Source organism: Erythrolamprus reginae, chromosome 2 (genome assembly GCF_031021105.1).
Source record: "Erythrolamprus reginae isolate rEryReg1 chromosome 2, rEryReg1.hap1, whole genome shotgun sequence".
Lineage (NCBI taxonomy): Eukaryota > Metazoa > Chordata > Lepidosauria > Squamata > Dipsadidae > Erythrolamprus > Erythrolamprus reginae.
This window is the reverse complement of record NC_091951.1, coordinates 173,019,370-173,043,545: the sequence shown is the minus strand read 5'-3', so window position 1 is coordinate 173,043,545 and position 24,176 is coordinate 173,019,370. Positions and strand designations below refer to the sequence as shown.

Genomic DNA, 24,176 nt, shown 5'->3' with positions numbered 1-24,176 from the left:
CATGGCAGCTGTATGATACAATGAGTTTGTCCCCCAGCAGTGGTTCTCAATGGGGGGTTGGAATTCCTTTGGGGATCAAACGACCATTTCACAGGGGTCACCTAAGACCACAGGAAAAGACACATTTCCCATGGTAAAGTTTCTACTCTGGCACCTTGAAACATATTTTTATAATCCGAAAAATCAGGTGTTTACAGTGCGGGTGTCTCTCTGACCTTCCTGCCAATCAGTATAAAGCTCGGTTGGGAGAATTGGCGCTAGACTTATGGTTGGGGGTCAACACAACATGAGAAACTGTATTAAGATGTCGCAGCATTAGAAAGGTTGAGAACCACTGAGAGTCTCCTCAGTTAAGAAATCAAATGTAAAAAAAGAGTCATATATCGGATTTTGTACAGTGAGTTCTGTGCTTTGGGGTCTTTTTTCCAGCTCTAATGTTTATAGAAGCCTTACAGCACAAAAGTGAAAGCGTATGATTCTGACTTATTCTTAATGCGAGATTATTGAATGACTGGCCCAAAGTTTACTCATCTGGCCTTCATGCCTAAAGCAGAATTAGAACTCGTGGTTTCTAGCCTAGCACATTAAATATTCTAGGAATTATTTCTTCTCTGCACCATTCTTAACTGCTAGATCAAACTGGTTCCATGACAGCAAAATAATAGGTCCAGGAATTGAGGTGACCAATAGTTATTTTATAAATACACATGTGTATAACGTATGATACTACACTAGTACTTCCACTGGTACTTATACACCAGTATGTATAAAATAATGTTACTAACATTGGTCCTACCGTGTTTTCCCCAAAAGAAGACTTAATATTTTCCTTTGACCCCCCCCCCAAAACCCGCTAAGGCTTTTTTCCAGGTGGATCTAATAGACTCAGTTTACCACCGTGGCACCGACAGCCCGGCCCAGCAGGAGCTGGCTACCGTCCCTCTTTGGCGCTGCTTGCCACCCTCATACGCATCATCCCCAGCCTCCATTTTGCCATCAGAGCCTTCCAGAAAGTTTTCTGCAGCTCAGAAACAGGCTCAGGATTGGCAAGTGCGGTGCCCCTGGTTTCTGTTTGACCAACAGAACCGAATTCGGGAAAGTCCTCTGCAGCCGATAACAGAGCTACAGCTTGATCTGGAGCTCTGTTATTGGCTGAAAGGGGCTTTCTGGAAGGCTATGATGGTAAAATGGATGCCAGGGGAACTCATGTATCAGTCTGGAACCTGTTTGTCAGCTGCATAGGGTTTTCTAGAAGGTTCTAATGGCAAGAAAAAGAGGCCAGGGCGATGCATGTGAGCAGCGGCAAGCAGCCACAAAAGAAGTGGGCTGCAGAAGAAGCAACCACAGAAGAATATGAGGCAGGTATTAGGGTGTGCGAGGCCTGGTAAGTAGGGTAGCTCCATGCCTGCCCCCCATTCCCACCCCAGCTTAATTTTTACCTTGCCCCACCCCTGCACTTCAGGATGGGTAGGATCTTAATTAGGTCTAATTTGGGGGGTAGGGCTTAATTTGAGTGCATGTGTTCAGAAACATGATTGGCCTTCTTTTTGTAAAATATTTTATTGATTTTCAAAAGAAAGACACACATAACAAACACCCCATGTAACATTTAGTGGAGCTACAGTCGCTCCGCTCAAAATGGAAGTCATCATTGTAATAAGAGAAAAAAGAAAGAATATTAAAATCATTTTGTTATACTACCTCATCTATATGGTATGCATAACTGTCAATTTTGATATAATGAATATAGACATAAGTAAGAATTTGTAAACATCTATGTAAAAATTTTCAAGAGAGAATAGAGAAAGAAAATAAAAAAGAAAAGAATTTGATATTTATGTTATGTATAATATATATTGTAAATAGTCACTAGCTATTTACGGTTTATCTACTAACATCAAATATTCAAAATATTTCTTTTTCTTTATTTCCCACCAAATATAAACCTTCTGACAGACATCATAAAATTCTGATAGGGCTTCTTTTTGGGGTGGGTCTTGTCTTAGGGGAAACACGGTAGTTGCCTAACACTCCTGGTTGTGTTGGCATGATAGCAAAAGACCCTTTCTTTGTGTGAATATCAAAGAGCTGTATTGATATGCACTATAAGCCAGTCCAAAGTAACTGGACTCTGCTTTGACAAAGCTATGGAGGTGACCTGATTTGGTTCACTGAATCAGAAAGGCCACCCAGTTCATCTTGTTGAAGCAATTTGGAAAGCTTTGAACTGCAACAGATCCAAGCTGAAGGAGACAGTTTCCCATCACTCTTTATTTCCCACTCCTGGTTAAAATGCTTCTAAAGTGGCAGCTCCTAGATTGCTACTCAGCAAAGCCACCTAGCCTGGACAGCCTCCACCTAGATAGTTTCTGTTTTACACCTTGTTGTAGGTTCTGTTTGTTTTTGCTCTGCTGCCATCGCTAAACCTCTTTTCTGGTTTGGAAAAGATTGATGTCCAAACCAGGGGTGTCAAAATTGATTTCATTGAGTGATATGTCGGGATTGTGTTTGACCGTGGGGGGCCAGGGTGGGCATGGCCATGGTGGGCATGGCCAGTTCAGTGTCATTCCTGTTGGGGGCACCTGTGTTGGCTCAAGTGCTCTGCAGCGAAAACCGACTCCCGGGCTCCAATTTTAGCTGCCATGGCTACTGCAACCTCTACCAGTGAAAATCCTCCCGAGCTTCATTTTCACTGGCGGAGGGTTGCAGGAGGCCGTGGCAGCCGAAAACTTGAACTCAGGAGCCTGCTTCCAGGGCAGTCCCACGGGCCAGATCTAAGTAACGCATGGGCCACTGGCCTTGAGTTTGACACCCCTAGTCTAAAATAACATAGGAGGTAGACGATGAGAAAGATCTGCTTAATGTTTCTTATTGGTTGGACATGATTGTTATAGAGAACTAGGTTCTTAAAAGCAGTTAAAGGTTAAATATATCAATGTTTTGTTACATTCTCCAAATCTGGAATCTTTCCATCTGTGAAGAACATTAAATATATGCAGGTTTGGACTCTTGCCCTAAAAGTGATTATGTACTAAATGGGAGGATGCTTGTCTCCTGTGCTCTGAATGTTGCCTTAATGAAATGTGTCAGTTTTTAGCATTTGAACTGACTTTATCTTGAAGAGAGACCAGGAACAGACAATAGAATTCAAAATGTAATGAGTCTGTTTAAAATAGAGTCATTTTTTGGCGGAAAGACAAAGGTATTAACATATTTAATTTAATAATCTGAGAGACATAAATTGATATACAGTATTCATTAAATGTGGGTATACACACATACATACAAATGTTAGCTACAATGTAGGGATTTTTAGAGAACTTTTAATTTGCTTACTGGTAGTTGTTTATAATTCTTTGTCTGTTTTCCTATTATCTGGAGATTTTTTTCCCCTCAAGGAATTTATTCTAGGATTTCTACCTTTTTTCTTTCTCTTTTGTCTTCATCACATGGCTTATTTTATATATTTGTTTTTATGGTATATAGTTTTTAATATGATAGTGTAGTTATATTATCATCTACTAGTTTTTCTCATCATTCCTTTCACCCATTTCTTCCTGACTGTAACTTGTTGCTTATATCCTAAGATTTTTATTAATACTGCTTCCTGATTGCTTATTTGACCCCTATGACAATCATTAAGTGTTGTACCACATGATTCTTGACAAATGTATATTTTATTTTATGTACGCTGAGAGCATATGCACCAAGACAAATTCCTTGTTTGTCCAATCACACTTGGCCAATAAAAATTCTATTCTATTCTATTCTATTAATCTCATATATAGTGCTGCAAACTGCTGTGGGCTTTTCTTAAGAAAAGATAATTGTGATCTTAAAATCTAATCCTTTATAAAGGATCTATATCCCATCAATCCTAACCTATTGCAGAGCTAAATTTATTCCTGATTTGTCTTAGGGTGGAGGGCACGGTTTCCCAAGTCAGACTTTGAATTCTCCTCAGACCTGTCTTCTGCTTGTACCTCCCAAATCCTATTCCACCAATTCTGTTCTTCTGCCCTCCTTTGACGGGCAGTTTCTCTGTCCCCATCATCACAAAGCATAATTGCTGAAGTCATCAATCCCAGGCCAGAGAGTGCGGAGAGGGCAGCATACAAATCCAAGAAAGAAAGAAAGAAGGAAGGAAGGAAGGAAGGGGAGGGAGGGAGGGAGGGAAGGAAGGGGAGGGAGGGAGGGAAGGAAGGAAGGGTGGGTGGATGTAGGTTTTGCAAAGCCACCCAGTTTTGAGACAATGTAGATGAGAGGTCTTCAAACTTGGCAACTTTAAGACTTGTGGACTTCAACTCCTAGAATTCTCCAGCCAGTTATGCTAAGTCCACAAGTCTTAAAGTTGCCAAGTTTTGAAAACCTCTGCCTATAGAGAAAACTCTTTTTTGGTCTCCTTCTTTGGCTTGAGTTCCGCAGGGGAAGAATGAGAGGGGCTCTGAAGCAAACAAAAGCAACTGCACTTGCAACATTATCACTTTATTTTCCTTTTAGAAGTAAAGGGACCACTTTTGCTTTAAAGCAGCTTTGGGGGAATGTTTTGTTTGAAGTTTTGTTGAAGCAAAGCATTGTTTGGAAGCTTTCAAAACCCTGAATAAGTAGCTCTCAGGTTTAAAAGATTAACTACCAGTATATGAGCCAACTTAAAGAAGATGAGGATTTTTAACATTGAAGTCTGAAAAATGTATAGACACCTCAGACCATCTGTTCATGGGTTTATTAAATTTCTAAGTCACCTAAGTCATCTTTTGGTCAGGGCATCATCATAGGTACTTTTCTTCCAGCTCCACAACATTCCTGAACTCAGCCAATTAGTCACTCCATACATGTCCCATATATTTATTTATTTTATTTTATTTTATTTATTTATTCATTCATTCATTCATTTTTTTATTTATTGGATTTGTATGCCGCCTCTCTCCGTGGACTCAGGGCGGCTAACAACAGTGATAAAAACAGAATGTAAAAATCCAATACTAAAACAGCTAAAAACCCTTGTTATAAAACCAATCATACATACAAACATACCATGCATAAATTGTAGAAGCCTAGGGGGAAAGATTATCTTAGTTCCCCCATGCCTGACGACAGAGGTGGGTTTTGAGGAGCTTACGAAAGGCAAGGAGGGTGGGGGCTATTATAATCTCTGGGGGGAGTTGGTTCCAGAGGGCCGGGGCCGCCACAGATATAAATAAATATAAATAAGAATATGAATTAAGTTCTTTCAAGACCTAGTTTAACATGAAAACTCTGGAGTTTTCTATCTTATGTAAATATGTATTTTATAAATCTTATAAGTCATTTAAAAGAACCAAGTAGTATTTGGTAGCTGGATGCACTTAGGTATGTTAGGGTCAAGAGCTGAATTGGTCAAAAGGGGGATTACATATTAAGATTCTATCTTCTCCTTCCTGTGACTGGAAAAATTGCTGTTGGCATCTTTGTGTGCCTGAGATTTTGTATATGTCTAGCAAGTATATTTGTATCCTGGCATTTGTGCATTTGCTGAACTATTCATTGTGAGCCAAAGACTCACACACCAAAGACTGCCTATCCCAGACTCTCATGAGTCTAGAACTCATTCTAAAAAAATGATCTGAGCTTCCTCATGAAGATGGAGACAACTGCTAAGGAAAATGTGAAACAATTGTGGGGAGAAGGAGAGATTGGCAGGGAAGAATAAATTTCAGCAAGTTCCAGGAACTCATAATTATATATATATGAATCACAATGTGGTATATATTAAGAATGTGTACAGTATTTGTAATTATACAGAGTTCTTAGATGAGTTTAAACATCAATGTCTTTCTGTATTATTGCCAAGAAAATTATGTGGATGTGTCCATAAAAACACTTGAGAGGAGACTATATATTTATGGAATAAAAATTGTTTATAGCAATGTCACTCTGCATTAGACACATGACACCCCACCCCCCCAAAGGAATGAGTTTTATGGGTCTCCTTTTTGAATTCAAGAACTGAATTGTCTTGTGTTTTAGCTTGCTGTTTTAACATTTCTCTGCCAGTTTGAGCCCATCTTCTCAAAGTGATGTGCTCATATTTTTGGAAGCATTTTGTGATTTGAAAGTAGAAAACAGATTGTTAGGATTGCGTTGTGATGTTTCCTTTCTTTTTCTCCCAAGACCAAATCTTCTGAATCCTGTATCTTCTGATCTTTCCACCTATTCCACTGCCTCTCTGATCAGTAATGAAGAACAGTTTGAAGACTACGGAGAAGGAGATGATGTAGACTTCACCCCCAGCAGTCCTTGTCTTGATGATGAAAGCAGGACACAGGCCTATTCTGACCTTGGCTCATCGGTTTCTTCCAGGTTGGCTACCTTAATAGATGCTATTCCTCACTTTAGGTTGGAGGTGGAGGAAGGACTTAGAAGGATAACCACGGCTTACCATATTTTTAGGAGTATAAGATGCACTTTAGTTTTAGGGGAGGAAAACAGGACAAAATATCTACCTACTAGGTATTCATCTGGCTAGCGTCCTTAGTCTTTTCAGTTTCAGTACATTATTTTATCTCCTGGTTAGGGCTGAAAAAATATTCTTTGAAGGGAATAGGAATGAAAACAAGCCTGCAAAGACTTACGGTTAAAAAAACCTTCTTCAGAGGGAGTAGGAAGCCAGAAAGATCGTTAGTACCTAGTTAGGGCTGGGAAAAAAAGGCTTTGAAAAAGCTACATTCGGAGTATAAGATGCACCCAAATTTTCCACCTCTTTTAGGGAGGAAAAAGGATCTATATCCCATCAATCCCAAACTATTGCAGAGCCTTATACTTCGAAAAATACGATGATCAGTTGCTTTGCTGCTCATGAATGCTAACTCCACCTTTTGCCTTTGCCTTCTTTATCTTGCTCAAATCCTAAGACAATGAATTGGAAATATTGTATCATATTGTCTTATCTAATTTTAATATAATAATAACAACAATAACAACAACAACATAAAATACATCAACCATTTGCAGCTTGCTGCAATAACATAAGCAGAACTGTAAAAAACTGCTATTCAGAACATTGTACATCTTTAAAAGGTACTTGGTTGATACTTAGGACGCTGACAGCAACCCTTATCAACCATTAGCACAAGTCAATAATATTTGTGATACATTTTTAAATGTTCAGTTGACTGAGTTTCATGATTAATGAATAAAGTAAATAACAACAACAACAACAATAATGCAGATTGCATGTAAATTCTTTCATATGTATGATTTTTAATGAAAGACACTAATGGAAAGTCTGAACAGCAAGATAATTCAGTGTGGTGGAAGGTCTTAAGCATAAAACGTATCAGGAAAGACTTAATGAACTCAATCTGTATAGTCTGGAGGACAGAAGGAACAGGGGGGACATGATCGAAACATTTAAATATGTTAAAGGGTTAAATAAGGTCCAGGAGGGAGGTATTTTTAATAGGAAAGTGAACACAAGAACAAGGGGACACAATCTGAAGTTAGTTGGGGGAAAGATCAAAAGCAACATGAGAAAATATTATTTTACTGAAAGAGTAGTAGATCCTTGGAACAAACTTCCAGCAGATGTGGTAGATAAATCCACAGTAACTGAATTTAAACATGCCTGGGATAAATATATATCCATCCTAAGATAAAATACAGAAAATAGTATAAGGGCAGACTAGATGGATCATGAGGTCTTTTTCTGCCATCAGTCTTCTATGTTTCTATGTATGGAATCTTTAGTCTTGTTAAAGTATAGGAAATTGCTATTTCTTATATGAAAATTTGTAGCCGGGAAACTCCCCCAACTCCCAAGGTTCACCAGATAATTTGATTAGCAATGTATGGGTAGTCAAAGCAGGGGTTAGCCACTTCAAATTCTGCAAGGATATGAGACTTCTAGGCTTCCCAGAGAGAAAAGATACAACTATAACTCCCCTCTTTACTCTAGATGCTCTCAATTGGTGCTGGGTGAGGAAAGCCCTCAACACCAGATCTCATTATTAAGGGCTGGGGGAGGGGGACAACTGAGGAGTTTGTCTGAGGATCTAGAACGGGTATCAAACTGACGGCCCATGGGCCAGATGCATCGTACACAGGCCATCTCCACCCAAGCTCTGTAAATGGTGAAAACATGATGAAACATCAGGTGATGGCAGCATGGCATGGCAACTTTGACATCCATGATCTAGAACAGTCTTTTTCCACTGCACTTGAAGGAGAGTCCAACATGGGTAATTTCTCTAGTCTTATTGGTAGGGACTGAGTTTAGATTAACATATTAATGAGGTACCGCCCCCTAGCTGCCCCAGGAAGTCAGTTTTTAAAAACTCAGTTTAGTGTAGGGACGTTATGAGTTTGCTCTCCAATAAATCCAGATTTGGGTTTGTGTAAGGTTATTTATTTATTTCATTGATTGTATTTATCATATGTATTAATGTTAGCTTACCTTCCAGGTGGTACAGGATGGGGTCTCTGCCCTCCGCGGGCACCCCCCAAGAATTCCCCCTTATAGGGCATCTTCTCTCTGAGAGAACTGTCCTGGGGAATGGGATTGCAGCCCTTGGTCACTGGCCTCCGTGGCAAAACCTGTCTGCCAGCCTAAGGTGGGGGGGAGTCCGTCCCCCCCATTAGGAGGCTGTAACCACATCCCGAGAGGAGCACAGCGGCAGAAGACAAGCTTCTCTCAGCTGTGTAATTGCCGCGTTGTCAAGGATTCCTCACCGCCTGGGAAAGCCCTCTGAGAGCCGTGTCGCAGCTGAGCCGATAGCAAGATCGGCATTCAGATAACAACCCGGAAGTGCGGAGGAGCTGAGGACTGCTTCCCAGCTGAGTGGCTCCGAGAGCGTGGGCGTTGAGTAGACCAAAACTTACAGATGGCAGGAGCGCCGCGCTATCCTTACTTCCGAAGGCAGCCCTTTTGTTGGGAGTCTTCCTCGGGCACAACCCAGCAACCGAGATCGTATTCCCAGGGTCATTACAACCAACCCCCCTTCCGAGATGATAGATCCAGCTTTCAAGACAAAGCTAGAAACCATCAACAGTCAAGACGCCCCTTCAGAGGCTCCAACCAGAGAGGCTTCAGGCGTAACAAGTGACTCCTCTAGGACACTCCCCATAGGACGCAAACGTCAGTACTTCAGTGCCTCCTGGGAGACTACATCTTCAGACAAGTGGGCTCTAGCCACAGTGTCACAAGAACTGCAGTTGGCGTTTATTCAAACCCCACCCAACCGCTTTCTTCAATGCCCAGTAACTATAGATCCCCAGAAATGGGGGATCTTGAATCAGGAAATTGCCCATCTTCTAGACATTCATGCAATCGAGAAAGTACCACAACAGCTAGGAGGCATGGGGTTCTTCAATAGTCTTCCTTGTTCTCAAGGCATCAAGGGGCTTCAGACTAATCTTAAACTTGAAGCAACTAAACATCTTCATTCGATACAGAAGGTTCAAGATGCACTCCCTCCGCTACATCTTAGCCTCAGTTCGAGACCAGGACTTGCTTACGTCAATAGACCTAAAAGAAGCGTACCTGCACGTTCCAATCCACCTGGCATATCGAAAGTTTCTCTGCTTCTGTCTGGAAGGAACACATTACCAATACAGGGCAATGCCCTTTGGTCTGTCGTCCGCCCCACGGACATTCACAAAGTTGCTGGACGTCCTCACAAGCAGTCTCCGCTCCCAGTCCATAAGGTGGATGGCCTACTTGGATGACATAATTATATTGTCCAAGTCCCCATCAAGGGCCAAAGGGGACCTACAACATACTATACAGACACTACAAGAACATGGATTCACCATCAATCTACCAAAGAGCCAGTTGTCTCCCACTACAAGCCTCTTGCATCTGGGCTCAATCATAGACACAATCTCAGGTACCATTTCCCTCTCTCCAGAGAGGCTAGCCAACATCAGCCAGATGGTATCCAGTTTACAACAATGACGCAGAGTACTGCTTTCCCTCCTATCAAAGCTGCTTGGGACTTTAGTCTCGTGTATAGACATTGTGCCATGGGCTCGCCGTCATATCCGAACTCTTCAGTGGTTCCTACTACCTTTCCAGAAGGCAAGGATCAGCCACTCACACAAACTAGTCCCCCTAAGCCGGAGGGTTCAAAACTCTCTCAGATGGTGGATTTCTCCAGCGCTATACCGGGGATCCTCATTTAGGAACCAAGACCATGTTGTGATCACAACGGACGCGAGCCTGACGGGCTGGGGAGCGCATGTAAGCTCCCAGATAGCGCAGGGAATCTGGTCACACGCAGACTTAAATCCAGTCAACATCAACTTCTTGGAGCTCAGTGCAGTCTTCCTGGCCCTCCAGGCATTTGCACCGATGATAAAAGGCAGGGATGCCCTAGTACTTACAGACAATGTCGCATCCAGGGCCCACCTGAATCACCAGGGAGGGATGAAGTCCCGCAGACTCATGCAGGAGGCATCTGCCTTATTCCGATGGGCCGAGACGCACCTAGCATCCCTGTCAGTGGAACACATAGCCGGAACTTGCAATGTCCAGGCCGACTGGCTGAGCAGAGCAACCTTGGATCCAGCAGAATGGCGACTGAAATCAGAACTTTTTCAGAGACTGGTCCACCAATATGGCAACCCCAAGGTGGATTTGTTTGCGATGCATGTCAATACCCAGCTTCCAAGGTTTTTCTCCCGGTTCCCGTCACCAGGAGCAGAGAGGATCAACACCCTGCGCTCACCTTGGCCCCAAAATCTACTGTACACCTTTCCGCCGACATGCCTCATTACGAAAGTCGTGGACAAGATTCTGGCAGAACAGGCAGAGGTTCTACTGGGAGCGCCCCACTGGCCACGCCGTCCTTTGTTCTCTGACCTAATGGATCTGTCGATTTCCCCTCCGTGGAGGATTCCAGATCACCTGGTAGCCCTCAGCCAAGGGTTCGTTCTCCACCCAGAGCCTCAGTGGTTCCAGTTAACTGTCTGGCACTTGAAGGGGACAGATTGAGAAGCCGTCAACTTCCGGACAAGGTGATCTCCACTATGCAGGCCACCCGACGCCCGTCTACGATGAGGATTTACCAGGCGACATGGTCCACCTTCTGCAAGTTCTGTACAGAACGCCAGATTGTTCCGCAAGATGCCACCTTGATCCCAATCCTGGAATTTCTCCAAGCCGGTCTGGAAAAAGGACTGGCTCCAAATACCTTAAAGAGACAAGTGATAGCCCTGTCCATGATCCTGAAGGCTGAGGACTGCCGTTCCCTAGCCCACCACCCATGGATCAAGGACTTCCTTCGAGGAGCTTCTAACAAACACTCTCCTCCAGTTCGCCGGTTCCCTACATGGGACCTTTCACTTGTCCTACAAGCCCTCACTGGACCACCATTTAAGCCATTGCGTACAGTCTCTCCATTTCTTAACTATTAAAACAGTCCTCCTCGTAGCTGTAACCTCGGCCCGCAGGGTATCAGAGTTGTCAGCCCTTTCGGTCAGATCAAGACCTTTGTATCTTCCACCTGGATAGAGTCATCCTACGTCTAGATCCGGTCTTTATGCCAAAGGTCAATACATTATTCCATAGGAGACAAGACATAGAAACATAGAAGACTGACGGCAGAAAAAGACCTCATTGTCCATCTAGTCTGCCCTTATACTATTTCCTGTATTTTATCTTACAATGGATATATGTTTATCCCAGACATGTTTAAATTCAGTTACTGTGGATTTACCAACCACGTCTGCTGGAAGTTTGTTCCAAGGATCTACTACTCTTTCAGTGAAATAATATTTTCTCACGTTGCTTTTGATCTTTCCCCCAACTAACTTCAGATTGTGTCCCCTTGTTCTTGTGTTCACTTTCCTATTAAAAACACTTCCCTCCTGAACCTTATTTAACCCTTTAACAAGACCTCATAATACTGGACTTTTGTACACATGGTAGCCACCCATCAGAACTTAGGTGGCACAATGTAGATGCCTGCAGGGCATTGAAGATTTATATTAGATGGACTAAAACCCTCAGGAAATCCGAGCCACTGTTTGTCTCCTTTTCTTAGACTAAGATGGAACTCAAGGTTTCACCACAGACACTTAGCTGTTGGCTTCGCAGCTGCATAGTGGAAGCTTACAAAGCGAGTTCTCGATCTCCACCAACAGGGATTACAGCTCATTCTACCCGAAGTGCAGCCACATCTGCAGCATGGACTACCCAGGCGTCCATTGAGGACATTTGCAAGGCGGCCACTTGGTCAACACCATCAACATTTATAAGACACTATAAACTTGACTCATTCACCTCAGCTGAGGCATCGTTTGGGAAGCAAGTTCTTCAAAGGATGTGCACCTCTCCTGTGCCCCTGGTCCAGCCTTCTCCCTCCCATGGAACTAAAATTTGGGTATATCCCATGTTGGACTCTCCTTCCAGTGCAGTGAAGAAGAACCGTGGTACCTACCTAAACGGTCTTCTCGATGCACTGGAAGGAGAGTCCAAACCTTCCCGGCCAGTTGGGCCAGGGGCGAATATTCGTTCCAGTTCAATTGACAGTTACAAGTTACTATTGTTCAATAAATGTTGTTTAGTTTACCTATTCTATTGCCTTCGTTTTTTAAAAGTGACTTCCTGGGGCAGTTAGGGGGACGGTACCTCATTAATATGTTAATCTAAACTCAGTCCCTACCAATAAGACTAGAGGAATTACCCATGTTGGACTCTCCTTCCAGTGCATCGAGAAGACCGTTCAGGTAGGTACAACGGTTCTTCTCAACCATGACAACATGTGGACTTCAACTCCCAGAATTCTGTCTACATGCCTTGAAGTTGCCAAGGTTGAGAAAGATTGTTCCAGAAACTCTCCTCATTCATGCCTGTGAGTAGAAGTGACACTGAGAAAAATAGTGGAAAGTCAGATCCATTCTTCCTCCTTCCATCTGGAGAACAATTTAGTTTTTACAATATTTTTCTTCCCAGTTTTCCTCCTGAGAGAGAATTGATGTAGTGAAGGAAGTGGGTTGTTCCCAGAGGCTGGCTACCTGGATAATCTTCCTTCCAGAAACATGGCTGAGAATATCATCACTATTAATTCTGAAGTTCATATTTTTTTAAAAACTGACATAAATAATGTGTTTAATTGATAGTCACTAAATGCTTGAAGAGAGATGTTTTTGTTGCAAGTCTTCCCTTTGGATTAAAAAAGGGGAATGTACACAGAGTGTTTAGCATAGACATATAGGAACATTCTGAGAGTAAGGAATTGCCTGTAAATCTTTGAATAATGGGTTTTTTAAAAGCAACTATGTACTTATAGCCATAAGGAGCAGTACAGAGTTTCATGTGAAAATAAAACAAAAACAACCAGAATTTAGCTTGAGCTCATAATGCCTGTAGAATCTGATTTAGTAACTAACTATTTTTCCACCAACAGTGCTGGTCAGACCCCACGGAAAATGAGGCATATCTATAACAGTGAGCTCTTAGATATCTACTGCACCCAGTGCTGCAAGAAAATCAATCTCCTTAATGATCTGGAAGCCAGACTGAAAAACCTAAAAGCCAACAGGTGGGTAAGCCCAATGAAGCTTCACTGAGAATCTGTTGGAAAGAATGTTGGGTATGAGTATATTCAGCTATCTCTGGGGGCGTGGAGTTGTGAAAAATCTTTTCTAGGGGAAGATACCCTTTTATAAATGATGGTAGTTAACCAATTATTTTGTGGTTATGGAAATAGAGTTAGGGTTAGTAAGCGAAATCTATTTCTTGCTCTTAAAAGGATGGGCTCTCTTGAAAATATACATTTTTTAATCATTGAGTAAAGCACAAGTGCCTCCACAGTTTTGAGAAATAAGCCAGCATATCTGGCCTTGTTGATTTGGTTCATGTTTTGGGTTTCTGAATATCTGTAGTCTACAGTACATACATGCTGGTCGGTGGCTATGTTGCTCAGCTACTGTGTTTGGTGTTGGCTTCTTATTCAGCAGGTTCTGACCAGTTCTAGAGAACCGGTAGCAGAAATGAACTGGTAAATACCACCTCTGACTGGCCTGGCCTCCATCTGTTCTCTGCCTCCCAAGTCCCAGCTGATCAGGAGGAAATGGGGATTTTGCAGTAACCCTTCCCCTATCACGCCTGCCAAGCCACTTCAACCAGGCCACACCCACAGAACTGGTAGTTGAATTTGAACCCCACCACTGTCCCACCCTGAATGCTGCCAAAGACTTTAACTGAAGCTCAGTTTATACTATACTATCTTAATGCTGGAACAACACTAAAAAGGCTGGTGTTTACTGCGACATTGAAAAATGAGTCACTCTTTGCTATATTTGTCTAAGGACAGTATTTCCCTGTGTTTTATGTGAATATATAGTGATTGGTCTTTTTCCCATCATGTAATGTAAGTCCTTTAAATAGTTAATAGGAAGGGACATGGCAGAGTGATAGAATTCATGCGTCTTTCCTCCCCCCCCCCTTCCCCCGTGCATGGAAATTCCAGGTTCAGCCCATGGCCAAGTTTAGGGGAAAATGTGTAAGATTTTATGCTTTAGGATGAGACTGTTATTGTTGATATGACTTCACCATTTGCCTTTTTTTATACCTATCTTATGCTCGGTCCCAAGATTCAGCCATTGGACAGCAACCACTGAGTTTCTTTGCTCCCCTGAATTTCAAGTATTACCATAGCGAATTCAGTCTGAGCATGATTATTCTGATTATTTCAGATTCTCATTTATGTATTAACTCTGATCGTTTATTGACAGAAAGAACATTACTTTTCCCCCCATAGTGGAACAGAATCTGCGTTGTTGGCTCTTTTTCTTCCATTTTATACTGAGGTTTATTTTAATAATTGTTCTATTACTGTTCTTTTGCCACCAACCTATGAATGACACCATTCCCACCATTATTCTCAGTTCCATCAAGTAATACCCTTTCAAATGTTGGTTTTAATGTACATATGTATTTATATTTCATATTTCTTAACCACCCTTCTTCAGCATTTATCTTGCACCCATCTTTCTGTCCCAAAGGACAGCAAACATGGTAGCTAACAATATCAAAAAATAAAAGAATACAATGATAAAATACATACCTCAGTATTAAAAAAAACTACACCCCTGAATTAAAGAAAGATTCCAAATGTATTTTGGCATTTCAGAAATCAGTAATCCAAATTTTTTTTAATTGTCATGTTTAACAGATTTAAAATATAGAAAGTTGCTCTCTTATTGTTCAGTGCCTTTCAATGTTGAATTTATTTATTCCATTGATCATTTTGCACATTAATTATAGAAGTCATTGATATATGTTATGATGATATTAATGAGAATGGCTTTAAAAGAGAATAAAATTCATGGAGGATAAACTCATCCATGACAATCAGTTATGAGAGCGACATGTTTTCTTCAGAAGCAAAAATATAATCACACTTGAGTGCCAAAAACTGGGAAGTAAGAGTGGCAGGAAACTACTGAGGTGATGTTTGCCAGCTTCCAGAAAAACCTGGAGGGGCACAGGATGCTGGATTAGATACACATTTGGTCTGATCAGGCAAGATCCTTCTTACATAGATACAGCACAATCAATCTATACTACATCTTGAGCTTACCCAGAAGCTACCTGTCCTCAAAATAAACAATGAGGGAAACTGAACAAGGTGCAGCTCCGCACAACACGCCAATTGGGACCTATTCCCAAAACTGTGTTACATTTGGGGGGCATTTTAAAGTGATTTCAAGGGTGCCACTGCCAATCCATTTTTAACTCTTCCAAAATCAAAAACTGAACTGAAAAGGGGTTCATCACATCACTTCTGATGTGCTATCAAAGCATCGCCAGGTAGCCTTTTTCGTCCTTTCATAAGGTCTGGAAGCTGATGAGTGATAAACTCTCAATCCTTTAAGTGCTGCTTACCTCAGCCTGAGGTAAAACGGGTCTCATTGTGAGCAAATAACTGTGGCACAGGCCTCCACACCTGATTCAGGGGCCTATCCACCAAATTCTGTGGCCTTGCTGTCTAATAGGAAGTTTTGAGGTTGTAGTTTTATTATGTTTTAATGGCTCGGCTATATTTCAGAATTATTGGAATGGGAACATTTATTGCAATTAAAATCTGTTGTATCTTTTTTTATTATTATTATTATTCCAGCCCGAACAGAAAGATCTCTAGTACAGCTTTTGGCAGGTAAGAGGCACGGTAGATTATTATCAAATCTAATCATTTACAGTTGCAAACACATTTAGACAATTGCATGGGGAAGGAAGAGCCACATGGTTTGAATAATGTCTAAATTCAGTTGTATCAGGGTACTTTTTGATGAGTGGTAAAGGCAACCTTTTTTCTGACTCAAAGTACTTTGTCGATCAGTATCAGAACTAAAATGGCAGAAGTTAAAACAAATTCAGTTTTTTGTGTTCTTTGAAATGTTGCCTGGAAAGGCGGGAGGGGTGTGTGTTGGATTCTCTTCTTGAGGACATAAAAAATCCTCAGTGACTAAATAAGCAGTTAAGATACAGGATAGATATGATTCCATTATCTTGATTTTGCATTTCCTAAGGTTTTCTTTTACTTCCACTGCAAATCTAAAGGACACCTCAGCACTGTAAAAAGTGGGCAGAATGCAGCGAAGGGGGATAAGCCTACTCTCAGAACAGCCAGCTTGGTCTAGTGCTTAAGTTACCAGACTTAGAAAATGGGAGACTATGAATTCAAGTCATGGCTTAATGCAGATATCCCAATGAAATCATGTTCTGAAATCCCTTTTCAATGAGGCGCTTTCCAAAAAGTTTGAATCTCTTCTTGTCCTCACAGGCAACTTTTTCACAACAGCAACTTCAGCAGTAGTAATGGCAGCACAGAGGACTTATTCAGAGACAGCATAGATTCATGTGACAATGATATCACTGAAAAGGTAAGCTGTTTCTTCACCCCACTCATGGAAAAACGACACTGAGGAATTGGTTCATGTACAAAAGAGCGAGAATGAAGGCTTTTTCCAGATTTCTGATGCACTGAGCTCCAAAAGGTTTGCTATCCCTGACCTAGATCAATACAAAAACACTGAGATTTGCAGTTGCAGCTCATATTTGAATCATTGAATTATCTGGTGAGGAATTATTGAACTCTCTGGTAAGGATGTCTGAGAAGCCTGTACTTTATTTATTTATTATTTATTAATCAGATTTTTTTTTTGAAAATAAATTTATTAAATATATACAATAAAAACCAAATACAGAAAGACAAAAGAGATATGCATATTGTACATTTTTTACACTCTACTTATGTAGTAATTGGGGAATGGGAAAAGGGGGTTGTGAAGCGAGGGAAGTAGATATAGAAGGAAGGGGGATAGGGAAAAGAAGGAGGGGGGGATAGAGAGGCGAAAACCAGCGTTAGAGCTGGGTCTTTCATGATTTGCGGCCTGTAGTTTGATCTCGTAGTTGGTGTGTTTTACCCTAAGGCTTTATCGATATGTTTTGAATGTAGTTTTTAGTGCCAATATATATAATTCATTTAGGGGTTTATTTTCTTTGTAAAGTTGGAGTTCGTGTCGATCGATGTTTACAGTTTGTTGTTTCAGTTTGATGTTATGATTTGTGATGTAAATTGCTATTTTTTCAAGTTGTTTTTGTTGGATATTTTTCTTGATGAGTAATTTTTAGATAATTCCTTTTTTTTAACCAGAGGTACCATTTATCCCAAGCTTTGTAGAAATCTGTCTCATCCTTGTTTTGCAGTTCCATTGTTAGTTTGGACATTTCTGCGCATTCCATTATTTTAATCAAGAGTGATAGAGTAGTTGGGGGTTTTTCTTGCTTCCAAAATTGTGCATATAAAATCCGTGCGGCTGTAATAATATGGATTATAATATATCTGTTTTCTTTACTAAAATTTTGTCTTGTGATTCCTAGTAGAAATAGTTAGGGTTTCGCATGGATAGTCTGAGAAGTAATTTGTTCTAGTATAGTTTTAATTTTTTCCCAATATTTTTGGGTGGTTTCACATGTCCACCAGATGTGGTAATATGTACCTGGTTTTTCTCTGCATTTCCAACATAATGGTGATAGATTTGGATACATTTTTGCAAGTCTAGCAGGTGGCAAGTGCCATCTGTAGAACATTTTATAATGGTTTTCCTTATATGAGGTTGCCATCGTTAGTTTATAGTTAGCAGTCCAAATTTTTTCCCATTCATTTAAATAAATTGTGTACCCAAAGTTTTGTGACCACGCTATCATAGATCCTCTAACTATTTCTTCAACAGTATCGTGTTGAAGGAGGATATTGTATATATTTGATATTTGCTTTTTTTGTGGACCAAAAATTATTTTATCGAGGGGGTTATTTTTTTGGAAGTCTGATTTGTTCTTATCTTCATTATATTTTGATTTTATTTGTAGGTAGTGTAGCCAATCTACTTTAATACCTTTTTCCATGAGTTTTTGCTTAGGGATTAGCTCATTATTTTCGTTTAGTAGTTGGTCGTATGTTATAATTTTATCAGGGGTTAATGCATTCGGGTATATAATGGCTTCTGTTGGTGAAATCCATTTTGGGATGCAGAGGTAGTGGTTTTTTTTAATGAAGTGCCAGGTGTTAATTAAGGTTTTTCGGATGTAGTGTGATCTGAAATATGTTGGTATTTTATCTATGTCTGTCATCAGAAACTTGTGCCACCCGGATTGAAGGTCATAGCCTTCAAGTGTTAATATTCTAGAATTTTTAAGTATTATCCATTCTTTCAGTAGGTTTACAATTGAGGCATGGTAGTATAGTTCCATGTTTGGTAACCCAAATCCACCCCTTGACCTATGGTCTTGTAGGTCCTTAAGTTTTATCCTGGCCTTTTTTTTTTGTCCATATGAATTTGCGAATTTTTTTGTGTAAGTTTTTGAAAAAGGTCCTATTTAATTTAATGGGTGCAGTTTGGAAAAGGTATAGAAATCTAGGAAGTATATTGCTTTTAATTACAGCAATTTTCCCCATTATAGAGAGTGGGAGTTTCGACCATCTGCAAAAATCTTTGTCCATTTCATTGATTAGTTTATCGTAATTGTCTTTCTTGATAGTGCTGCAATTTGCGGTAATCCATAATCCTAAGTATTTAACTTTTTTGGCGGTTTTTATTTTAGTGGATTCTTCTAATTTCAATATCTGCTGTTTTGTCATATTTTTTGTTATCATTTTTGTTTTTTCTCTATTAATTTTTAATCCAGCAATCTCTCCAAATTTATTTATTTCATTAATTAGGATAGATGCAGATTTTAAGGGGTCTTGTACAATGAACACCATGTCATCAGCAAAAGCTTGAAGTTTATAATGTTCATTTTTAATTTTTAATCCTTGGATTTCCTTATTGTGTCTTATTTTATTTAGTAGAACTTCTAGTGCAAAGATAAAAATCAGGGGGGCTAAGGGACAGCCCTGCCTCACTCCTTTTTTTTATACTTATTGTTTCTGTCATATCATTGTTTATCAGTATTTTGGCTGTTTGTATTGAGTATATAGTTTTAATGAGTTCTGTAAATTTATTACCAAATTGCATTGACGCTATTTGTGTTGTAAAGAATTGCCAGTATAAACTATCAAAAGCTTTCTGTAGATCTACGAATAGGAATGCTACTGGTTTATCTATGTTTTTATCGTAGTATTCTAAAGAGTCCAAAATAATCCTTGTGTTTGTTGTTATGTTTCTTGCCGGAAGGAAGCCATTTTGGTCTGTATGTATTCTAACAGTTAATATTCGTTTAAATCTTTCGGCTATGATGGATGCAAAGATTTTATAATCTGAGTTAAGCAGGGATATTGGACGATAATTTTGAATGTGCGCTCTATTTTGTGTATCTTTAGGTATTAAAGTTATGTAGGCCTCGTTCCAGGAGGAAGGAAGTTTTGAACCCTCGAGAATTTCATTAACAAGGGGTAACATTATAGGCTCCAGAATTTCTTGAAATTGTTTATAGAATTCGGCAGGTATACCGTCTGTGCCCGGTATAGTTCCATACCGGGCACTAGTTAGTTCCATTGATGTTATTTTGTCATTTAGCATATCCTGATCTTACTTATTTACTTTTTCTGTATTTTCTAAGTTCTTGAATAGATTATTTATTAATTGTTCATTTACGTCATCTTTTTTATATAATTCCTCAAAGAAAGATTTAATTATTTGTTTTTTATCGCTGAGTGTTGTTTTTAAAGCATCTGTATGATCATATAATGCCTCTATAATTTTATCTGCTTTTTGGTGAGCGAGTTTTGAGGCTAACCATCGCCCAGGTTTGTTTGCAAATTCAAAGTGCTTTTGTTTGGCAATCCTTAATTTATGTGAGAGTTCTTCTTGAGTTTGCAGGTTTATGTAATGTTTTGTAATATTCAATTCTCCTAAAATTTCGGCGTTGTCTGGTTTCATTTGTAGGGTTTTTTCAAGGTTCTGAAGTTTTATTTTTAGTGTGGATAGGCTGTTTTGTTTCTGTTTTTTCTTTTTATTTTGGTATGCAATATAGGTTCCTCGCACATAGGCTTTCATTGTGTCCCATAGGTTTTGTGTGGAAGTGTTACCATCATTGTTAATTTGGAGAAACTCACCCAATTGTTGTTTTAACATTTTTTGAAAGTTTTCTTCTTTAAATATTGTTTGGTTCATAGTCCATCGTCTTGAATGGTTATTAGTTGAATCTCTCCATTTCAACAGTATGGGGTTATGATCTGCCCAGGAGTTTGGAAGTATTTGTATGTCTGTTACTTCATTGATAAATTCTAAATCAGCCCAGGCCATATCAATGCGGGACCATGACTTGTGAGGAAAAGAGAAAAAAGTATATTGTCTATTGTTTGGATTAAAGTGACGCCATATGTCTTTTAGTGCTAATTCAGTTGTAAGTTGTTCAAAAGTTGTCGGTAGTTGTTTTCTCTTTTTCATTTGCTTAGTGCTTTTATGATCCTTTTTCCTGTCTGATATTGCATTGAAGTCGCCTGTTATTATTATATTTGTTAAGTTTAATTCCGTGATTTTTTGATGTAGCTTTGCATAAAAAGTGGATTGATTTATTGTGGGAGCATAGATTGCAATTATATGTATTTTTTTTGTTCCTGATGTAATTTGTACTATTAATATCTGTCCGTTGTCATCTGTGTAAATTAGTTTAGGGTTAAGTTTAGGTTTAATGTATAGTACTACGCCTCTTTTCTTGACTTCAGCAAGGGATGAGAAGATTTCTCCAAGCTTGGGATGGTTTAAGATTAATTGGTCTTGTTTTTTTACATGCGTTTCTTGGAGACAGATTATATCTGCTTTTTGTTGTTCAATTTTGTAGAATGTTTTTTTCCTTTTACTAGGAGAGTTGAGGCCGTTGATATTGATAGAGAATAGTCTTATTTCATTATTCGGTAAGGGTTTTTTGTGATGTAAGTTAGTTTGCTGGTTCTCTTCTTTTCTCCTTTCTCGCCTCCGCTTGAGATCTTGTTGTTGGGCCGTCTCTGCCATATTCTTCCGTTAATTTAAGTCCAGTTTCCTTATCTGCGAGAGTGTCTTCAGAGCTGATTTCATCCAGGCTAGATTTATCTTTTGATTCTTGCTCCCTAATACATTCCTCATCTACCTTTTTGATGACTTGATCGTAAAAGTCTCTTGCATCTTCTGTCGAAGTTATTTTGTATTTTTTGTCAATTAAGGAGATAAGCATGCCCTCAGGTGTCAGCCATCTAAATGGTATCTTGTTTCTGTTGAGTTTATTAGCTAGGGTTTGATAGGGTTTCCGCTTTTCACGCACTCGTCTAGGAACTTGACGAAGGACTATGATCTCTTTTCCTTTATATGATGGAGGATTTTCCTTTGACATATTGTAGATTTCATCTCTTATAGTACGCTTAGTGAATCTAATATGTACTTCCCTGGGTAGGCGATTTCTTTTTGCGTAACTTGTAGATAATCTGTAAATTTCATCCATTTGTTGATACATTTCCTGTGGGGTTTTATTTGTGATGGGTGCAAGAATTTCTGACATAATCTGAGGCAGGTTCTCTTCACTTGATTCGCTAATATTCTGGAACCTCAAGAAGAATGCTGATTTTTCAAGCTCAAGATTTAAAATGGCCTCTTCCAGATTTGTATTGATGTATTCTGTCCTACTTTCTGCGTATTGCAACCTGGTTTCCATTCTATCATTTTGTTCCTCAATTTTTTGAATTTTTTCATCATTCTGTGTGAGGGTTCCATGCATCATCGCTATCTTCTCATCAAGCTGTCCAACACGATCGTCAATTTTCTTGATCTCTTCCTTGATATCTTCCTTCATTGCACCCATATTTTCCATCATTAATTCATACTTCCGATCCATTGATTTCTGCATATTAATCATTATCTCTTGTACGGAAGCTAGGGTAATGGGTGCAGCTTGGTCTGTATTAATCAGATTTGTATGCCGCCCATCTCCGCAGACTCGGGGCGGCTCACAGCAATAATAATACAATGTAAACAAATCTAATATTTAAGTTTAAGTTAATTTAAAACCCCAATTTAGAAACCAACCATACATACTAACATACCATGCATAAATTTTATAAGCCTAGGGGGAGGGAAAGTCTCAATTCCCCCATGCCTGACGACAGAGGTGGGTTTTAAGGAGCTTATGAAAGGCAAGGAGGGTGGGGGCAACTCTGATATCTGGGGGGAGTTTGTTCCAAAGGATCGGGGCCGCCACAGAGAAGGCTCTTCCCCTGGGTCCCGCCAAATGACATTGTTTAGTTGACGGGTCCCAGAGAAGGCCAACTCTGTGGGACCTAACTGGTCGCTGGGATTCGTGCGGCAGAAGGCAGTCCCGGAGATATTCTTGTACAATCTAGGCTTAATTTATATGACAACTGGTAAGTGACTTAATTACATCAAAGATGGAAGAATGGAAGAATTATGCAAAGTTTATCTAGAAAGACAGTTTGATACTAAAGGAATGGATGAGATCCATTCTGACTTCATTTTCCTCTATTCAATTTCCTAAGGCCGTGATGGCAAATCTCTGGTACGCGTGCCACAGGTGGCACATGGAGCCATATCTGAGGGCATGTAGGGTATGATGCCCTATATCAGCTCTAGTGCGCATGCGGGCACTGGCCATCTGATTTTTGGCCTTGGGGAAGGCTGTTTTCACCCTCCCCAGGCTTCAGAAGGCTTCAAATCAACCCTACAGGCAAACCAGAAGTCCGTTTTCCCAAATTTCCCAATTGCCCGTTGGGCTGGTTTTCACATTGGAGGTTTCAGGGAAGCCTAGAGTGAAAAACAGCCCAATGGGAGAGGGCACAAATGCATGGGTTAGGCACATGTGGGAGAGTTGTATGCTGGCACGCATGTGCTCTAGTGCGCGCACTCCCGTTTTTGTCATGCAAGAAAAAATGTTTCACCATCACAGTCCTAGGGACTTAGCTCACATCCTATATTCTTTTGCAGGTGACTTACTTAGAAAAAAAAGTGACAGAGCTGGAAAATGATACCGTAACAAATGGGGACCTGAAGAGCAAATTGAAGCAGGAAAATACACAGCTAGTTCACAGGTAATTTTACCTGCTACCTTCTCTGTCCTTTTGCAAGTTTGCAAAAAAAAAAATGGGAACTCTCATTAAAATTCTTCAGTTCTAACTTATTTCCCGTCTGCTTTTGAAAATGAAAACGTTTCTGACTTGAATGGGAATTGCTTAAAAACGGGGTAACATTATACAGGTAATCCTCAACTTACAACTACATTTGAGCCCAACATTTCTGTGGATAAGCGAATTTTGCCCTATTTTAAAACATTATTTGCCACAGTTGTTAAGTGAATCATTTCAGTAAGATTAGTAACGTAAAGTGGGTGCTAAGTGCATCTGGCTTCCCCGCTGAGTTTGCTTGCAGAAGGTTGCAAAATGTGATCACATGACCCCGGGACCCAACAGACATGAATACAGATCAGTTGCCAAGTGCCTGAATTTTGATCATGTGGCCATAGAGATGCTGCAGTAGACATAAATATGAAAAACAGTCAAGTCACATTTTCAATGCCGTTGTAACTTTGAACGGTCACTAAGCAAATTGTTATAAATCAAGGACTACCTATAAACTGGTGAGAAAGTCTCCTTCAGTAATGGGTTTTTGGGGTTTTTTGCCCCTCTGGATTAACAGAGCAAGGTGCTCTCAATAAAGGCTAGAGAATATGCATCGTGATGGACAAAAGAAGCAATGTTTTATTTTTATTT

The 24,176-nt window shown here is 40.0% G+C and overlaps 1 protein-coding gene across 1 annotated transcript in view; it reads left to right on the top strand.

Annotated features, from left to right (window-relative positions):
• RAB11FIP4 (RAB11 family interacting protein 4) overlaps nucleotides 1–24,176 on the top strand; it is a 74,249-nt gene that overhangs the window by 29,542 nt on the left and 20,531 nt on the right. Inside the window, exons 3-7 of the mRNA XM_070740459.1 lie at nucleotides 6,151–6,339; nucleotides 13,386–13,520; nucleotides 16,104–16,139; nucleotides 16,767–16,866; nucleotides 23,395–23,498. Coding sequence (XP_070596560.1) covers nucleotides 6,151–6,339; nucleotides 13,386–13,520; nucleotides 16,104–16,139; nucleotides 16,767–16,866; nucleotides 23,395–23,498 — 564 coding nt within the window. The remainder of the gene's footprint in view (nucleotides 1–6,150; nucleotides 6,340–13,385; nucleotides 13,521–16,103; nucleotides 16,140–16,766; nucleotides 16,867–23,394; nucleotides 23,499–24,176) is intronic.